Source organism: Homarus americanus, unplaced genomic scaffold, assembly GCF_018991925.1.
Source record: "Homarus americanus isolate GMGI-L3 unplaced genomic scaffold, GMGI_Hamer_2.0 scaffold16894, whole genome shotgun sequence".
In the NCBI taxonomy this organism is placed as follows: Eukaryota; Metazoa; Arthropoda; class Malacostraca; order Decapoda; family Nephropidae; genus Homarus; species Homarus americanus.
The window spans coordinates 2,543,682-2,563,866 of NW_024746541.1; the positions used below are offsets into that span (position 1 = coordinate 2,543,682).

Genomic DNA, 20,185 nt, shown 5'->3' on the forward strand with positions numbered 1-20,185 from the left:
ACAATGCCCCTAAATGCATAAACAAAATTAAGAATATTATTAGACAAAGGAGGGCTATAGGTAGAAGAATAAATCGTGGTGAAGTTTACCTCCGAGATTATTATAAGGTATTGGCCAGTAGGGTTAAGACAGAGATAACAAAAGCAAAGAGGAACAATGAACTGAAGGTAGCAAGGGAGGCGAAGTCAAACCCAAAGGGATTCTTTCTAATGTATCAAACTAAAACACGAGAAAAGATTAGACCAATACAGTCAGATACCGGCGAGCTAACTGATAACGACGGAGAAATGTGCAATAATCTGAATAAATATTTTTCAACGGTTTTCACCACCGAAAATTTGAACATGATACCCGAGGCACCGACGATATACAGAGATAGTGAGGAAGAACTTAGTATGCCTTTACAAATTTGTTTAACATGTCCTGAAAACTGGTGTAGTTTCCAGAATCCTGGAGGATAGCGAATATAATACCGATTTTCAGGAAGGGAGATAGATTAGTATCCTCTAACTACCGTCCAATCAGCTTAACATCAATTGCACGCAAATTACTGGAAGCAATAATTTCAAACTCTATTCGAAATCACCTGAAGAAGCACATTCTTGGTGTATCTTGACTTCAGCAATGCCTTCGACAGAGTCCCCCACGAAAGACTAATAAGAAAAGTGGAGGCTCATGGCATTGGAGGAGATATTCTAAAATGGATTAGTGCGTGGTTACAGGACAGAAAATACCGAGTGAGCATCAACGACACGAAATCCGATTGAACTAACGTCACAAGTAGAGTACCCCAAGGCTCATTACTTGGACCATTATTATTTATGATATACATAAACGACACAGATATTGGAGTAGACTGCAACATAAGTAATATGCTGATGACACTAAAATAGGGCATGTATTTAAATCTGACGAGGACTCCGCAAAACTACAGGAAGATCTAAACACATTTTTCGAATGGTCTGAAAAAATGCAGATGAAATTCAATGTGGACAAATGTAAAGTACTTAGTCTAGGAGATGTAAAAAGAGAAACCAGATATCAGATGAACTGCGATGTTATAGAGAAATTCGAATGTGAGGAAGATTTACGAGTAATGATCCGTAGGAATCTTAAGCCAAGTAAACAATGTGTATTTGCTCGAAACAAGGCTAATAAAGTACTTGGGTTCATACAAAGGAGTGTTAGTTACAAAACTAGAGAGGTCATCCTGAAACTATATCTTGCGCTTGTGAGACCTCACTTGGATTACGCAGTTCAATTCTGGTCACCGTATAACAGAATGGATATGGAATCCCTAAAAAAAATTCAGAGGATAATGACAAAACTAATTTTGGGCACTAGGAACCTCGAGTACAGAGACAGGTTAAGGCATCTTAATTTGCACTCCCTCGAGAGACGTAAAGTAAGGTGCGATATGATAGAGGTGTATAAATGGAAGTCAGGGCTAAACAAAGGGGACATAACAAAGGTACTCAAACTATCCAACCGGGAGCGAACTCGTAAGAATTGTTTTAAATTAGACAAGTTTAAATTTAGGAGCGAAATAGGTAAACATTGGTTTGGAAATAGAGTTGTGGATGAACGGAACAAGTTACCAAACATCATTATTGACTGGAATACGCTGGATAGCTTCAAACATAGGTTGGATGGATATATAAGTAATAGGGGTTGGGTGTAAATGGGACTGCCTAATATGGGCCAATAGGTCCGCTGCAGTTTCCTACATTCTTATGTTCTTATGTAGTCCATGCCTGTAGGCTGTCCAGGGTGTCTGAAAGCGATGATTAGTCCGGTGAGGTGTTGTTCACTGTAACCCCCACATTGCAGTCATCCACGTACTTCCACCTGTGAGGAGTGTCCGATAGAGCGTCGTTAATCAGGAATTGGAAGCACAGTGGTCCCGTCTTGGACCCCTGGGGAACGCCGCAGGTGATGTATTGGAATGTGTGTGTGTGTGTGTGTGTGTGTGTGTGTGTGTGTGTGTGTGTGTGAGTGTATATCTTTTACTTAAGCCTCATCATTACTCTGGGACCTCCACATCTTCCTGTTATCCTGTCATCCAGCCACCCAAGTCATCCGGGACAATAGTTTCTCCTGTACATCCTCTCTCTTTTGTCCATAACATCCTCAACTTTCCCTCTCTGTCATATATATGATTTAACAACTATTCTAAATATGATTTATATTTCACACTGTCAGTTTGGCATTGAGTTAGTCTACCCTATTTCTATACCGTTAATTCTTTACCAGAGACCAGCCCACTCCTCCACGACTGAGAGTCAGATAACATATTCCATTTACCCAGACGGAATTACATCACAGGAGGTTGCTGGTTCTAGACTGGCTATAACTGAGGCTTCCTACACTGTCGCGAGGAATTGTATTGCCGGTGACAACCTCCTTAACACCACCTTCATCTGCTCCTTCCTGGCGACTTTAAGATAGGAGACATGAAGTGTATTCGGCAAGAACAAGGATCAAAGTCACTAACGTCTTGCAGTCACTTATAGTCTCAGTCACTTTTAGTTTCTTCGTATATTTCTTAATCAACTATAAGAAGAAGCAGGTCAGGCACTCTTTACTTCCTGAAAGATCCGCTTTACTTATAAATGAAATAGCGCAAGAGTTCATTAAATATTATATTGATTAAAACGGCTAACACGTGATATAGAGTAAAATGTACAATCTAGTAATTAAACAGTCAAGAGGCAGCTGAAGCTCTTCCCGTCGTTCATGGTCTCATTCGCTAAGACTACGAGAGAGAGAGAGAGAGAGAGAGAGAGAGAACCATAAAATTGGTACATGTCATTAAATCATCAAGCAACGTAAAATGCTAAGAGTCAGCTGTAAACATAGGTTTGGTCACCAATTATTTATCCTCTTTGATGGTAATAAATCAGAGTGTTAAAGTGATTACGATAGTTGGAGGGCGGTAGTCATAGATGAAGGGAGGGCTGGGAGAGTGGTGAATGGTGATGTTGTGTGATGTAGTGTTGCATGAGAGGATAGTGATTAGGGTGTGTGGGAGAGATAGTGATGAAGTTTGGAATAGTTAGTGATGACAGTGTGCGGAAGGAATAATAATTACTGTATGATGTGGGAAAGATGGTGATGGTGGTGATGGAAGGATGATGATGGTGGTGAGGGAAGGATGGTGATGGTGGTGAGGGAAGGATGGTGATGGTGGTGAGGGAAGGATGGTGATGGTGGTGAGGGAAGGATGGTGATGGTAGGAGGACGGATGGTGATGGTGGTTAGGGATATGATGGTGGTGTGTGGGAAGGATGGTGATGGTTGTGAGGGGAAGATGATGGTAGTGAGGGAAGGATGGTGTTGGTGGTGAGGGAAGGATTGTGATGGTGGTGGAGGGAAAGATGGTGTTGGTGGTGAGAGGAAGATGCATAAGTGTGAGGCATGCGATGGTAGTGAGGGAAGGATGGTGTTGGTGCAGAGGGGGCTGATGGTGTTGCGCGAGTGGGCGATGGAAGCTGGTGGTGAGGGGAAGATGGCATAGTAGTGAGGAAGGATGGTTTTGGTGAGGAAGGATGTAGATGGTAGAGGGAAGGATGGTGATGGTGGTGAGGGAAGGATGGTGATGGTGGTGAGATAAGGATGATGGATGGCAGTGAGGGACGGATGGTGATGGTGGTGAGGGAAGGGTGGCTTTATGGTGGTGAGGGCTGATGGCAGGATGGTGGCGAGGAAGGATGGTGTTGGTGGTGAGGAAGGATGTGGTGGGTGGTGAGGGAAGGATGGCAAGTTGGTGGTGAGGGAAGGATGGTGGGATGGTGGTGAGGGAAGGATGGTGATGGTGGTGAGGGAAGGATGCTTGGTGATGGTGGTGAGATAAGGATGGTGATGGTAGTGAGGGATCGTGGATGGTGATGGTAGTGAGGGAAGGCTGATGGTGATGGTGGTGAGGGAAGGCTGGTATTGTGTGAGGGGAAGATGGATGGTAGGAGGGAAGGATGGTGTTGCGGTGGAAGGATGGTGAGGTGGTGATGGGAAAGATGCAGGTTGGTGGTGAGGAAGATGGTGATGGTGGTGAGGGGGTGACGGATGGTAGGAAGTTGATGGTGTTGGTGGTGAGGGAAGATGGTGTTGGTGGCGAGGGAAGGATGGTGTTGGTGGTGAAAGATGGTGATGGCATGAGGGAAGGATGGTTTTGGTGGTGAGGGCTGATGGAGATGGTGGTGAGGGAAGGATGGTGATGGTGGTGAGGGAAGATGTGATGGTGGTAAGAGAAGGATGGTGTTGGTGGTGAGGGAAGGATGGTGTTGGTGCGGAGGGGCAAGTGCATGGTGGTGGTGGAGGGAAGATGGTGATAAAAGAGGCTGATGGTGTTGGTGGTGAGGGAAGGATGGTGTTGGTGGTGAGGGAAGGATGGTGTTGGTGTGAGGGAAGGATGGTGATGGTGGTGAGGGAAGGATGGCATGGTGGTGAGGGAAGGATGGTGATGGTGGTGAGATAAGGATGAGGTTGGTGGTGAGGAAGGATGGTGTTGCGGTGAGGGCGATGTGCTGGTGGTGAGGGAAGGATGGTGATGGTGGGTGGGAGGAAGGATGGTGTTGGTGGTGAGGGGGTCAGATGGTGATGGTAGGAGGGAAAGATGGTGTTGGTGGTGAGGGAAGGATGGTGTTGCGGTGAGGGAAGGATGGTGTTGGTGGTGTGGGAAGGATGGTGTTGGTGGTGAGGGAAGGATGAAAAGTTGGGTGGTGAGGAAGACAAGTGATGGTGGTGAGGGGAAGGATGGTGTTGGTGTGAGGGAAGGATGGTGATGGTGGTGAGGGAAGGATGGTGTTGGTGGTGAGGGAAGGATGGTGATGGTGGGGAGGGAAGGATGGTGTCTGTAGGAGGGAAGGATGGTGGATGGTGGTGAGGGAAGGATGGCAGGTTCAAAGTGAGGCTGACAGCATGGTGGGGAAGATGGTGTTTAGTGGTGAGGGAAGGATGGTATGGTGGTGAGGGAAGGATGGTGATGGTGGTGAGGAAGGATGGAGTCTGCAGAGGAAGGATGGTGGATGGTGGTGAGGGAAGGATGGTGATGGTGGTGAGAGAAGGATGGTGTTGGTGGTGAGGGAAAGATGGCGGTTGGTGGTGAGGGAAGGATGGTGTTGGTGGTGGTGGAAGATTAAGGACGGGCAGTGAGGGAAGGATGGTGTTGGTGGTGAGGGAAGGATGGTGATGCTGGTGAGGGAAGGATGGTGATGGTGGTGAGGGAAGAGGATGCAGGCTGGCAGTGAGGGAAGGATGGTGATGGCGGTGAGGGAAGGAGAGGATGGTGGTGTGGAAAGATGGTGTTGGTGGTGAGGGAAGATGCAGATGGTGGTGAGGGGAAGATGGTGGATGCAGTGAGGGAAGGATGTGCCGGTGGTGAGGGATGGATGGGTGATGGTGGTGGAGGGAAAGATGGTGTTGGTGGTGAGGGAATATTTGGTGATGGTGAGGGAAGGATGGTGTTGCGGGTGAGGGGAAGGATGGTGGGCAGGTAGAGGGAAGGATGGTGTTGGTGGTGGAGGGAAGATGGTGATGGTGGTGAAGGAAGGATGGTGATGGCAGAGGGAAGGATGGTATGGTGGTGAGGGTGACATGATGGTGTGAGAGAAAGATGTGGGGTGTCAGTGGTGAGGGAAGGATGGTGTTGGTGCAGAGGAAGGATTTATTTATTGTATGAGGGAAGGATGGTGATGGTGGGTGAGGGAAGGATGCAGGATGGCAGTGAAGGAAGCTGATGGCGGGGTTGGTGGTGAGGGGGCTGATGGTGTTGGTGGTGAGGGACGATGGTGATGGTAGTGAAGGAAGGATGGTGTTGGTGGTGAGGGAAGGATGGTGATGGTGGTGAGAGAAAGATGGTGTTGTGGTGAGAAAAGGATGTTGTTGGAACTAAGGAAGGATGAAAAGGTGGTGAGGGAAGACGTGTTGGTGGTGAGGGAAGGATGGTGGATGGTGGTGAGGGAATAAGGTGTTGGTGGTGAGGGAAGGATGGTGTTTGTGGTGAGGGAAGGACGCCGGTGATGGTGGGTGAGGGGAAGGATGGCATGCGGTGAGGGAAGGATGGTGTTGGTGGTGAGAGAAGGATGTTGGTGGTGAGGGAAGGATGGTGTTGGTGGCAGGAAGGATGGTGTTGGTGGGTGAGGGAAGCATGGTGGATGGTGGTGAGGAAGGATGGTGTTGGTGGTGAGGAAGGATGGTGATGGTGGTGAGGGAAGGATGTGTTGGTGGTGAGGAAAGATGATGGTGTTGGCGGGTGAGGGAAGGACAGGTTGGTGGTGAGGGAAGGATGTTGGTGGTGAGGGAAGATGGTGCTCGGGTGTGAGGGGAAGGGTGATGGTGGGTGAGGGAAGCTGACAGGTGCTTGGGTGGTGAGGGAAGGATGGTGTTGGTGGTGAGGGAAGGATGGTGATGGTAGAGGAAGGATGGTGTTGGTGGTGAGGAAGCATTTATGCCATGGTGAGGGAAGGATGTGTTGGGTGGTGAGGAAGGATGGTGCTTGTGGTGAGGGAAGGATGGTGTTGCGGGTGCAGCGACGGCGTTGGTGGTGAGTGGAAGCTGATGGTGTTGTGGTGAGGGCTGATGGTGATGGTGGTGAGGGAAGGATGGTGTTGGTAGTGAGGGAAGGATGGTGATGGTGGTGAGGGAAGGATGGTGTTGGTGGTGAGAGAAGGATGGTAAGCTATGTGGTGAGGCCATGGTAATGGCAGAGGGAAGGATGGTGTTGGTGGTGAGGGAAGGATGGTGATGGTGGTGAGGGGAAGGATGGTGTTGGTGGTGAGGGAAGATGGTGTTGGTGGTGAGGAAGGATGCTGCTGGTGGTGAGGGAAGGATGGTGTTGGTCGAGGGAAGGATGGTGGATGGTGGTGAGAGGAAGGATGGTGATGGTGGTGAGGGAAGATGGTGATGGTGGTGGAGGGAAGGAGATGGTGATGGTGGTGAGAGAAGGATGGTGTTGGTGTGAGGGAAGGATGCAGGATGGTGGTGACGGAAGGATGTTGTTTGGTGGTGAGGGTAATGATGAAAGGGTGGTGGAGGGAAGGATGGCGATGGCAGGTTGGTGGTGAGGGAAGGATGGTGTTCGTGGTGAGGAAGGATGGTCATGGCAGTGGTGAGGGAAGGATGGTGATGGCTGTGAGGGAAGGATGGTGTTGGTGGTGAGAGAATGATGGTGTTGGTGGTGAGGGAAGGATGGTGTGTTGGTGGTGAGGGAAGGATGGTGTTGGTGGTGTAGCTGTGATGGTGCTGGTGGTGAGGGAAGGATGGTGCTGGTGGTGAGGGAAGGATGGTGTTCGTGCAGGAGGGAAGGATGGTCATGGTGTTGAGGAAGGACAGGTTGGTGGTGAGGGAAGGATGGTGTTGGTGGTGAGGGGTTACGGTGTTGGTGGTGAGGGAAGGATGGTGTTGGTGGTGAGGGGAAGGATTGGTGATGATAGTGAATGATGGATGGTGTTTGTGGTGAGGAAGGATGGTGTTGGTGGTGAGGGAAGGATGGTGATGGTAGTGAAGGATTGGTGCTGGTATGAGTGAAGGATGGTGTTGGTGGGTGAGGGAAGGATGCAGGATGAAAACCATGAAGGATGGTGGATGGTGGTGAAGGAAGGATGGTGTTGGTGGTGAGGGAAGGATGGTGTTGGTGGTGAGGGAAGGATGGGATGGTAGTGAAGGAAGCTGATTGATGCTGGTGGTGAGGGAAGATGGTGTTTGGTGGTGTGAGGGAAGGATTTGGGTGATGGTAGTGAATGAAGCTGATGGTGTTGGTGGTGAGGGAAGGATGGTGTTGGTGGTGAGGGAAGGATGGTGATGGCAGCGAAGGAAGGATTATGTTGGTGGTGGTAAGGAAGGGTGGTTGTAGAGGGAAGGATGGCAGGTTGGTGGTGAGGGAAGGATGCAGGATGGTGGTGGAGGGAAGGATGGTGTTGGTGGTGTGGGAAGGATGGTGTTGGTGTGAGGGAAGGATTGGTGTTGGTGGAGGGGAAGGATGGTGATGGTGGGTGGAGGGAAGGATGGTAGTTGGTGGTGAGGGAATGATGGTGATGGTGGTGAGGGGAAGGATGGTGTTGGTGGTGAGAGAAGGATGGTGTTGGTGGTGAGGGAAGGATGGTGATGGTGGTGAGGGAAGGATGGTGTTGGTGGTGAGGAAGGATGCAGGATGTTGGTGAGGAAGGATGGTGTTGGTGGTGAGGGGAAGGGGATGGTGTTGGGGGGTGAGGGAAGGATGCTGTTGGTGGTGAGGGAAGGAAGGGTCGTGAGGGAAGGATGGTGATGGTGGTGAGGGAAGGATGGTGCTGGTGGTGGGAAGGATGGTGTGTTGGTGGTGTGAGGGAAGGATGGTGTTGGGTGGTGAGGGAAGGATGGTGATGGTGGTGAGGAAGGATGGTGTTGGTGTTGAGGGAAGGATGGTGTTGGTGGGTGAGGGAAGGATGTGTGTGTGGGGAAGGATGGAGGGGTGAGGGAAGGATGGTGATGGTGGTGAGGGAAGGATGGTGGATGGTGGTGAGGGAAGGATGGTGTTAGTGGTGAGGAAGGATGGTGATGGCAGGAGGGAAGGATGGTGTCTGTGGTGAGGAAGGATGGTGATGGTGGTGAGGGGAAGGATGGTGATGTATAAATGTGGTGAGGGAAGGATGGGAGGTGAGGAGGGGGTGAGGCGATGAAGGATGCAGAGGGAAGGAAGGTGATGGATAGTGAGGGAATGATGGTGTTGGTGGTGAGGGAAGGATGGTGATGGTGGGAGGAAAGATTGGGTGTTGGTGGTGAGGGAAGGATGGTGTTGGTGGTGAGGGAAGGATGGTGTTGGTGGTGAGGGAAGGATGGTGTTGGTGGTGAGGGGAAGCATGGTGATGGTGAAGGAAGGATGGTGATGGTGGTGAGGGAAGGATGCAGGATGGTAGGTGAGGGAAAGATGGTGTTGGTGGTGAGGGAAGGACAGGATGGTGGTGGTGAGGGCTGATGGTGGATGGCAGTGAGGGAAGGATGGTGTTGGTGGTGTGAGGGAAGGATGGTGATGGTGGTGAGGAAAAGATATGTGTTGGTGGTGAGGGAAGGATGGTGATGGTGAGGGAAGATGGTGATGGTAGTGAGGGAAGGATGGTGTTGGTGGTGAGGGAAGGATGGTGATGGTGGTGAGGGAAGGATGGTGTTGGTGGTGATCGAAGGATATTTAGGGGAAAGGAAGAAGAGAAATTACAGGATACCACTATCAGAAAAGAGGATGTTCTTAAGAGGATAAATATATTAAAGACGACTAATTCCCCAGGGCCGGATGAAATATTCCCTCGAGTCTTGAAAGAGTGTAGGGAACAGATTAGCGGACCCCTCGTAAATTTATTTACAAAATCATTAGACACGGGAGTTGTGCCAGACTTGTGGAAACAGGTAAATGTAGTACCCATATTCAAAAAGGGAGACAGAGCATCAGCGTCAAATTACCGGCCGATCAGTTTGACGTCAGTAGTGGGGAAATTTCTTGAATCAATTATAGCAGATAGCATCCGATCGCATCTAGAGAAAAGCAAATGAATCTTCGACTCTCAACATGGGTTTATAAAGGGAAAATCTTGTCTAACAAATCTGCTGACGTTTTTTAGGAAAGTCTTCGAGGTAGTAGATAATGACGAAAATTACGATGTTATTTACTTAGACTTTAGCAAAGCATTTGACAGAGTACCGCATCAGAGGCTTTTGAGAAAAAATATGGCTCATGGTATCGAGGGGAAAGTTTTAAATTGGATAAAATCATGGCTCACCGATAGAACGCAGAGGGTCAGCGTAGATGGTGTTAAATCTGAGTGGGGCCGTTTGACCAGTGGGGTTCCCCAGGGGTCAGCACTAGGCTCACTCTTGTTCATAATCTACATAAGCGATCTAGATACTGGGATCAGCAGTGACATAAGCAAGTTTGCGGATGACACCAAAATAGGGCGGCAGATTATTTCAGGGCAGGATGCAAATGCGTTACAGGAGGATCTAAATGAACTGCAGGGGTGGTCTGAAAAATGGCAAATGAAATTCAACACCAGCAAGTGCAGCGTACTTAATATTGGAAGAACAAATACTGACAATATATACGGCCTTAACAACATCAACCTAGAGAAATCGACTTGTGAAAGAGACCTAGGGGTTCTTGTAAGCCCGGACGTACGGCCTAGAAAACATTGCGTTAATGTTCGAAATAAGGCAAACAGAGTATTAGGTTTTATATCTAGATGTGTAAGTAATGAGACTGCAGAGGTTTTATTGCAACTATATCTTGCGCTAGTCAGGCCGCACCTCGATTATACGGTTCAGTTCTGGTGCCCTTATCATAGAATGGATATCAATTCACTAGAGTCGGTGCAGCGAAGAATGACGAAAATGATTCCGGGACTTAGAAACCTTCCATATCAGGATAGGCTAAAGAAACTTAACTTGCATTCCCCAGAAAGACGAAGAGTGCGGGGAGATATGATAGAAGTATTTAAGTGGGTGAAAGGAATCAATAAAGGGGATATAGATAAAGTTCTTATAATATCCGAGCAGGATAGGACTCGGAGCAACGGATTTAAGTTGGATAAGTTTAGGTTTAGGAGGGAGATAGGAAGGAACTGGTTCACAAATAGGGTGGTGGACGAGTGGAACAAGCTTAGCAACTTTGTAGTAAGTAATGATGATGAAGAAGAAAATATTCCTCCCAGAAACCCGTAACATCCTCTGTCACAATACAAGTACCTTAAGCCATGTACACTACTATAAGATTATTGTGCACCTTTACGGGGTTATATGACACACCGGACCAGGAAATTCAATAACACTCATCACGATTTTTGTCGCAGTGATCGTTGCGAATGGTTTCAGAGACAAGGGTGCAGAATATTTTTTAGTGAGTGTACCTCAAGCTTTGCTTCTTAACTCCTTTGTCTTTTATTAAATGTTTTACAAATGCTGGAAGGTTGTATATTCAAGAGTATGGGTACACAACCCACTAGGCGTAAAACATCTACTGACATACAAGGGTGTGAGTAATATCTTCGTGTTTCAAGGAACACGAGGTTTCAACTATATTCCCCACCGTCAACCATGATGTAAGGTGTAGGAAAGAGAAATACTACACTATGACTTTCACTTCATTATTTTGTAGTCTTTATCAGCTTAAAGATATCAACATAACTCCTACACAGAGTGAAAGTATTTCCTATATAACTGACTGTAGCTCACGAGACAAAGGACTCCACCCTCTCCACGCTTCTGTGTTTCCAAGGCGACTCACTCTTGAGTCATTTCTGAAGGTTTTTAGCTACGTAATTGCAGGAAGTCATTATGGTGGTCATTAGTAATCTTTGAAAAATAAATAGAACAAGTTGTTTGACATGTTCTTTTGAACTGAATAAAGCACACTTTTATTTTCTTTTACTTAACTGACACGTTCGCACGCACGCACACCCACCCCACCCCACCCCAGGGGTAAGACGTGTTATTGGCCCTCTTAAACGGCCAGAGAACGAATGTGCCCCCCTTCCTAACCCATAGCCCCCTTCTTTACTACACTTGGATTCATTAGCAAACATTTAAGTGAGCAGTGCACAAACTAATTACAAACAAATACTTAAGTATCAGTCCTCGCAGGAAATGGTTGGTGGCACAAGGCTCAGTGCCACGGCAGAGCCAAGTATTACTGCCAACCATTACCAATGGTGTTGCGGCTACGGCCATACACCCACTAAGAAAAACCCTCGACGTTTCCGGTTTAGTTTAATGCGTGGAAATGGGTATCCAAGAGACAGTGCTATTATGTTATTAAAATCACTGAACATATTTCATGCTCGAAGCCTCAAGCAAACACATCGTTTACAGAAACCCACCAGGACCTTCACCTCCAGCATAATACCGAGGAAACCCACTCGTGACAGACCGTATCAACACTCTGAAGTTCCCCGAATATGGTACAGTCTCCTATCTTTATTGCTCTCTTACGTCACTTCCCTCGCTAATATATTTGATGAGCTCACCACCACAGTCAGGTCAGTCACAGCCGACGTTGTTGCCATCTGTGAGGCGTGGCAAATTGTTCCCGAGACTTGCCATATTGAGAGATCCCAACTCTTCCATCACCTCCGTACAAATGTGTGTGGTGGGGGCGTTTCTCTCTTCTGTCACAATTACCTACGTTCATCGCGCCTGGATGTTTAAGTTCCAGCTAATGTGGAGGCGTTATGGTTACGTATTGTACCAAATGCTTTTTTTTTATTGGGCCCCCCCCCCCTCCTACATCCTTGTGTAAGGTGAAGCGCAGAAGCGTTTACAGCGCCCAACAGAGAAGCATGCTAAGTTCATGCTTGCCTTTATGTCTCATTAGTTACGGGCGTAGAAGCCTGAAGAGTCAGTGGTTTATGTCATCAAGTTATTGGAAGCTCCAACAACTTTCCCTGAATACGAATTCGCAACTTTCGATTTACACCAGGTACCTACTGTACTGCTAGGTGAACAGGGACTAATGGGGGCTTGGAAGTAAGTCCAAACAACTTCCACCGGCCCGGGAATCGAACCCGTGACATCTCGCTTGCGAGGCAAGAACAGTACCCCTTCTACCACCGGTCCCCCGTACCACACGCTCGCCCCCGCCATACTGCCGCTCACCCACCAAAGACGCTCTTACCAATCACCTCATTACCACCTCAGACCACCTCAGAGTTAGGTACAAATTTCACCGTGTGAGGATTTTAACGAAATTGACACCACTGATATCGAGGACCAGCTGCTACTATCATAAGCTGTAAATTTTCCTATGCTCGTTCAAATCACCTTTGATCGTATCTTAACTGACTTAGCAGACCATTACCAACCACCACAGTCAATATTATATACTTGGTATAGCACACACCTATCAGTGTTCTGGACCCCAGTCCCCATCGACCAGCAACGTGCAGAGCTCTTACACCAAGACCTACAGGCTGATTACGGACTATGCAATGCGTCTCTTCCGACAGTGGAATGTTTAGTATACCGTGACTGAAGTATCAAGCGTAGATGACGTAGACACAAAAAAGTCAAGCTATATCAAAACCATCAAGGAAGCTCACCACAACTTCTTCCCTTGAAAAGTCTGTCAGATTACATCCACCTGATCTGCCCTGGATCACAATTCGGATCAAAAGATTTATGCACAGAAAAACAGAGCCTTTTATGTCAACAACAGCAACAGTTACATGATACGTCACAACAAAGTCACCTGTGTAGTACACGCTGCAAAGAAGTCTTACTACCCAACCAAGCTGCAACACCTGAAGCAGACCAACATCAGTCAGTGGTATGGTGTGCTTAAGGAACTCTGTGGACTTAACAATAAGACACAGCCCCTCCCTATCCGTACCCATCTCACTAATGATGACGCAGCTGAGCAATCAAACAATCATTTTGCAACTACATGCCAGACGCTCCCCGGCTTGACACAACCTTTCTTCCCGTTTACCTACCAGACTCCTTTCCCACTGACTTACTGGAAGAATCTGAAGCAACAAGGCTGTTAGAAAAATTTAGGATCAAACGCTCTACCACCCCTATTGACCTACTAATTTAGCTCTGCAAAGAATTCTCCCGGAACTAGCTAAACCCCTCTGTTCCATCATCAGTGCTTCTCTCAGTCAAACAAGATGCCCAGCTGACCTCATATATATGACCAGTGCCCAAGTCAACGAGCCCACAGTTCTTAAAGTGTTACGACCCATTGCCATCACCCAATACCCAGCTTATTGTGCGAAATTTTCGTTTTTGACTAGGCCTTTGCTGATATTGCAGGCTCCATAAATCCTCAGCAATTAGGCAATCTGAAAACTTCCTCCACCACCTACTGTCTTGTCAGCTCTCTCGATTATATATACCACCATCTTGAAAAAAAGTAAAGACATTCTGTGGCTATTGCCTTCATTGATTTCACCAAGGTATTCGTCATAAGTCAATTGCAGTTTAATTATCAGCAAAGCCTCGACTTTCGGAGAAGTTTCATACCATGGCTTAGGGACTTCCTTAGTAACCAACGGTATGATTCCGAGTGGCTGTCTCCGCCTCGCAATCACTTATCTGCGACATCCCCCAAGGCATCAAGATGGGACCGATCTGCTTTTTCAACTTCATAAGGTTTTGCATCTCTCTGGTGATCCAATTTTGTATTTCATTCATCCATCCCAGTCTCTGCCTCCCACTGGCCCCCTACCCTCAACTGTGTCCTTTAATATTTCTCTAATTATCCTCTCATCCTAATTATATGACCAAAGTATCTAATTTTTTTTATTTACGTTTTAAGTATTTCACTTGAAGTTTTTGCTAATCTTAGGTGTTTCTTAATTTGTTTACCTGTCAGTGTAGCTAATTCTTAGCATTAACCTGTATCACCACATTTCAAAGACTCCCAACTTCTTTCTGGTGTTTACTGAACGTGTCTAGGCTTCTGACCCATACAATAATCATTGCCACTCAAAGACTTTCAGCAGACTTTTTTCTCAAATTGAAGTTAATGTTCCCTTTCATTAGGTCTTTTAGACTATTAAACGCTGTTTTTGTTTGACCGTTTATTGTTTTGATTTTTTCCTCACTAATGTTACTTCCCAAATACTAAACAAAATTTTTCACTTGTTTAGGTTCCCTGTTGCCTACCATAATTTTTATTTAAATTCAATTTGTAAATAAACACTACTTTCGTCTTTACAGCATTAACTCTTAAACCATATTTTTCAACTTTTTCCACTATTCTGCTAATGAGTTTTTGTAATGCATCTTCATTATCTATGATAAGAACAGAATCCTTCTACTGGGAAAGGTTCTCGTTGATCATTGGCTGTGCTGGAGGTAACAGTTTTACCTTCTTATATTTTATTTATTTACGTGAAAGTTTATAAGCAATATGCAATGAAGTGCACACTCAGACATCTACGAGTCAACAAGGTGTCAGCCACGTGGGTCTGGTATACATTACCATGTTTGGTTAATCATTTAATAATAAATTGTAATAAGCTTTTCGAATTAGACAATAAGCCACATTTTAACAAATTAAGTTACTGTCATAATAAGAGCTGATCACTGAAGTTTGGGTGCAAGACGTTATGTCACCAACAGTGGTCAGTATTGTAAAGGTGCTCTAGTCATTGTTTATAATCTGAAATTAGTAAACACAAATACGACAAACACACATTATAAACATACTGTCAAGCATATGTTGCCGTGTTCTTAATGGGAGAGAAGAATATTAATTTATATACCAGTATCTTAAGAACTGCACCTTGAAAATGGAAAATGCCTTACAAATAGAAGCAACATCTTTAGTGTGTAACCAATGAGACGTGTCAAAACACTTTATCTTTGTCTTACTGGACACTTCACTAACTGCATAAGCGGAAACTTCACCAGCTGTGGCAGTGGAAGTTCCACCAGCTGTGGTAGTGGAAGTTCCACCAGCTGTGGTAGTGAAAGTTCCACCAGCTATGGTAGTGGAAGTTACACCAGCTGTGGTAGTGGAAGTTCCACCAGCTGTGGCAGTTGAAGTTCCACCAGCTGTGGTAGTGGAAGTTCCACCAGCTGTGGTAGTGGAAGTTCCACCAACTATGGTAGTGGACTTTCCACCAGCTGTGATATGGGAAGCTCCAAAAGCTGTGGTAGTGGAAGTTCCACCAGCTGTGGTAGTGGAAGTTCCACCAGCTGTGGTAGTGGAAGTTCCTCCAGCTGTGGTAGTTGAAGTTCCCCCAGCTGTGGTAGTGGGAAGTTCCACCACCAGCTGTGGTAGGGGAAGTTCCACCAGCTATGGTAGTGGACTTTCACCAGCTGTGACATGGGAAGCTCCAAAAGCTGTGGTAGGTGGAAGTTCCACCAGCTGTGAAGTGGAAGTTCCACCTTCAGCTGTGGTAGTGGAAGTTCCTCCAGCTGTAGAAGTTGAAGTTCCACCAGCTGTGGTAGTAGGAGATGCTCCACCAGCTGTGGTAGTGGAAGTTCCACCAGCTGTGGTAGCGAAGTTCCACCAGCTGTGGTAGTGGAAGTTCCCTCCAGCTGTAGGTAGAAGCGAAGTTCCTGGCTCAGTTGCAGTAGTAAAGATGCTCCACCAGCTGTGGTAGGTGGAAGTTCCACCAGCTGTGGTAGCGGAAGTTCCAGCTGTGGTAGTGGAAGTTCTCAGCTGTGGTAGTTGAAGTTCACCAGCTGTGGTAGTAGATGTTCCACCAGCTGTGGTGGTAGTGGGAAGCGTTCCTTCAGCTGTGGTAGTTAGAAGTTCCACCAGCTAAATGTAGTAGATGCCTGCACCAGCTGTGGTAGTGGAAGGGTTCCACCAGCTGTGGTAGCGGAAGTTCCACCTCAGCTGTGGTAGTGAGTTCCTTCCAGCTGTGGTAGTTGGAAGTTCCACCAGCTGTGGTAGTGGAAGTTCCACCAGCTGTGGTAGTGGAAGTTCCTCCAGCTGTGGTAGTTGAAGTTCCACCAGCTGTGGTAGTGGAAGTTCCACCAGCTGTGGTAGTGGACCCTCCACCAGCTGTGGTAGTGGACCCTCCACCAGCCGTGGTAGTGGACCCTCCACCAGCTGTGGTAGTGGACCCTCCACCAGCTGTGGTAGTGGACCCTCCACCAGCTGTGGTAGTGGACCCTCCACCTGCTGTGGTAGTGGACCCTCCACCTGCTGTGGTGGTAGATGCTCCACCAACTGTGATAGTGGAAGCTCCACCAGCTGTGGTAGTAGACACTCCACCAGCTGTGGTAGTAGACACTCCACCAGCTGTGGTAGTAGACACTCCACCAGCTGTGGTAGTAGACACTCCACCAGTTGTTCTCCACCAGCAGTAATGTTAGTGAGACATACAGTATACTGCAGGTGTTGTGTCATGGGCGGTCCGTGGCCATGTTCCTCCCTCATGTTTATTCATTTACTCTTTTCCCGAACACAAAGTTTAGAATAATATGGATTTGGGCCAAACATGTCGAAAGTCAAATTTTCTGAAAATAAATAGAAGAAACAAATACTAAATGCGTGAAAATGTTTTTAGATTAAAGATAAAAATAAATAATAAATGTGGCAGTGTTGACTGTTTTGTCATAACGTTCTGTTGATATTGGTGAGCGCTGGTGTGACACACTCTCTTATGGTGTTCGAAAAGTTTGCCCCTCCCAACACGCACACACACACACACACACACACACACACACACACACACACACACACACACACACACACACACGCACACACACACACACACACACACACACACACACCAACCTCCTCAACCAATGTTTGGGTGTAGCACACATCTATCAGTGTTCTGGTCTCCATCTCCCACTACCAGCCAAGTGCAGAGACCCTACACCAAGACCTACAGGCCGATTACTGACTCTGTAGTGCGTCTCTTCGGGCAGTGGATAGTTCACCATCGCTGGACTGAAGTACTTTGTGTAGATGACGTGGAACCCAAATGAAAACAATTATAATAACACCACCACGGAAGCTTACCACCACTTCTTCCACGAGAAGTCCGTCAATTCACACCCAAGTGACCCAGCTGACTTGCCCTGGATCACACCTCGGATCAAAAGACTTATGCAACAGAAAGACAGCACCTTTTATCTCAATGGCCACAACCGCTACAGGTCCCTTCGCAACAAAGTCATTCACGAAATACATACTGCACAGAAGTCTCACTACCCAACCAAGTTAAAACACCTGAAGCAAACCAACATCAGTCAGTGGTACGGTAAGATTGAAGAACTCTGTGGACTAAATAATAATACACACCGCTTCCCATTCCTTAGCCATCTCACTAATGGTGACGCAGCTGAGGAATGAAACAATCATTTCTCAACTATATGCCAGACGCTCCCCAGGCATTCCACAACCAATCTCCCTGCTTACCTACCAGTTCCATTTCCCACTGACTTAGTGGAAGAATTTGAAGAAGCAAAACATCTGGACAAATTGAAGTTAAAGCGATCCACCAACCCCATCAACTTTCCAATGAAACTCTACAAGGAGTTGTCCCCCGGAACTAGCTTAACCCCTCTACTCCGTCATCAATGTTTCCCTCAGCCAAGCAAGATGCCCAGCTGACTGGAAGACTTCATATATGTCACCAGTGCCCAAGTCAACCAGCCAACAATCTTTAAGTGAGCTACGACCCATTGCCATCACTCCAATACCCAGCTTAATCTGCGAAAGTTTCGTGTTTGACCGAGCTTATGCTGATACTGAAGGCTCCATTGATCCACAGCAATTTGGCAACAATGTAAACTTCCTCCACCACTCACTGTCTTGTCAGCTCTCTCGACTACATATACCGCCATCTGGAAAAACGAAAGACGCATGTGGCTGTCGCCTTCATTGACTTCACCAAAGCATTTGACGAAGTCGACCACAATTGAATCATCAACAAAGCTACCAACCTCGGGGTACAAAGAAGTCTTATACCATGGCTTACAGATTTCCTTAATAACCTACGCCAAGCCGTACGCTTCCGAGGGGCTGTCTCCACTTTTAAGTCACTCACCTGTGGCGTCCCCCCGCTCTAATCCAGTATGCTTATCAATGATGCCCTAAGAGAAACCCCTGCTCCTGGAAATATGTCGAAAACTCAACCATTAGGATCAGTGTCAACAACTCGACTCCCTACTACACCACCCTTCAGGATTTATTGAACAGTCTCCAAAATTGGGCCACCAACAACCACGTCATCATCAACCATACCAAGACCATGGTTATACACATCAACCTCTCCTCCGACGTTGTCCCATCTCCCTCCATTACTTTAGGCCCCAATACACTCCAGGTTATGAACTCCACTAAACTCCTCGGTGTCACCATAGATAACAAACTGAGTTGGAAAACACACGTCAGTACAGTTGTCAAATCCTCCAGTTTTCGTCTCCACTACCTCCAGACGACTCAAGTCCCTTGGATTTCCTGAGTATTTACTCAACATTCATACTTCCCAAGCTCAACTACGCCTCCTCTGCCTGGTCTTCCTTCCTAAATACCTCACAACGGAAACACCTAAAAAAGTGCAAAAGAGGGCATCCAAGATTATTCTCTCCTCCTCCTACTCCACATATCAAGAAGAGCTCAACACACTAACCCTCTCTGCTCTCTTTGATCAACACCATGACCTCATTTGAAAATTTGGTGAGAAGCTTCTGCGTCATCCTCGACACCGGCTCCTACTTCCACCCGAGATCCCTCGTCCGAGAATTGCTGTTCGACACCACAATCGCATCCAGCCCACACGAGCACGTACTGATTGCTATAAGAACAGCCCAATCCAAACCATTGTCGAAATTATCAACAACTCGTAGTCAACCAGAGTATTCACTCCCAGCCAATCTTACCTTTTTGCACTCTTACTATGTTGAAATACCCACCTAGTCATTATATATCATATTTGTATCATTTATGTTACCTGCATATTATTTGTCATTCAAGTGACCCAATCCCCAATTATGTAAGTGTATATTTTCAGCCTTCCGGCAGCCACGCTCTTTCAATTAGGTAGGAGAGACTAAAATCTACAAAGACGGAAAGCAAAAACACCGATGACGTTGCAAGAAAGTTTGGAAACAAAATGCGTGCGGGAATTGTGTCTTTGGCGGTAAGATCTCTCACAGAGGAATCCTCCAGTGGAGTTCGGCCAATAAACAGAGAGCAATTAAAACAACTGAAAGCAAAACATCCCCCTGCAAGTGAAGATGAAGGCATCAGGTTCCAGGGTGCCTATATCCCACCAAATGCTGTCCTGTTCGAGAAAATAACAGAAGGTATGGTGTGGAAAAGGGCACTGAAGACTCAGGGAGGTGCAGGCCCTTCAGGTCTGGATGCAAACGGTTGGAGAGTCACCCTCAGCACTAACAAGATTGGCCCCGTAGCAAGTGATCTCTGCACGGCCATTGCCGTCCTTGCAAGAAAGCTGGCAACCTCGTGCTGCCAACACCTCCATGATCTGACGGCCTGCCGCCTCATTCCTCTGGATAAGAATACAGGATGTAGGCCTATAGGGGTGGGGGAAGTGCTGAAGCGGATCATCGGAAAATGCATAATGGAGGTGGTAAAGGATGATGTCAGGGCTACAACAGGTAGCCTGATAATTTGTGTTGGCCATCAAGCTGGAGGGGAAGCTGCCATTCACGCCATGAGAACGATATTTGAGCAGCGCGTTTGTGTGGCCGTTCTCCTGGTGGACGCTTCAAACGCATTCAACATACTTAA

At 47.0% G+C, this 20,185-nt stretch overlaps 2 protein-coding genes across 2 annotated transcripts; one reads left to right on the forward strand and one right to left on the reverse strand.

Annotated features, from left to right (window-relative positions):
- The first annotated feature begins 14,753 nt into the window (after positions 1-14,753).
- On the forward strand, positions 14,754-15,989 carry LOC121879318 (extensin-1-like). Its single transcript, XM_042385924.1, has 2 exons — positions 14,754-14,814; positions 15,373-15,989. Exons 1-2 carry the CDS (start codon positions 14,754-14,756, stop codon positions 15,987-15,989), a joined length of 678 nt encoding a protein of 225 aa, XP_042241858.1.
- Positions 15,990-16,202: 213 nt separating this feature from the next.
- LOC121879319 (ice nucleation protein-like) lies at positions 16,203-17,617 on the reverse strand. Its single transcript, XM_042385925.1, has 2 exons — positions 17,554-17,617; positions 16,203-16,741 (listed from the first exon to the last, which is right to left on the reverse strand). Exons 1-2 carry the CDS (start codon positions 17,615-17,617, stop codon positions 16,203-16,205), a joined length of 603 nt encoding a protein of 200 aa, XP_042241859.1.
- Between the last annotated feature and the right edge of the window lie 2,568 nt (positions 17,618-20,185).

What these genes read in the sequence shown, in the direction of transcription:
- LOC121879318 (XM_042385924.1), top strand. Translation starts at nt 14,754, where the DNA reads ATGATAAGAACAGAATCCTTCTACTGGGAAAGGTTCTCGTTGATCATT. An exon ending in GATCATTGGCTGTGCTGGAG is followed by an intron (nt 14,815 to 15,372) that starts GTAACAGTTTTA and finishes AAACTTCACCAG; the next exon opens with CTGTGGCAGTGGAAGTTCCA.
- LOC121879319 (XM_042385925.1), bottom strand. Translation starts at nt 17,617, where the DNA reads ATGTATTTCGTGAATGACTTTGTTGCGAAGGGACCTGTAGCGGTTGTG. An exon ending in TGTGGCCATTGAGATAAAAG is followed by an intron (nt 16,742 to 17,553) that starts GTGCTGTCTTTC and finishes CTACTACCACAG; the next exon opens with CTGGTGGAGTGTCTACTACC.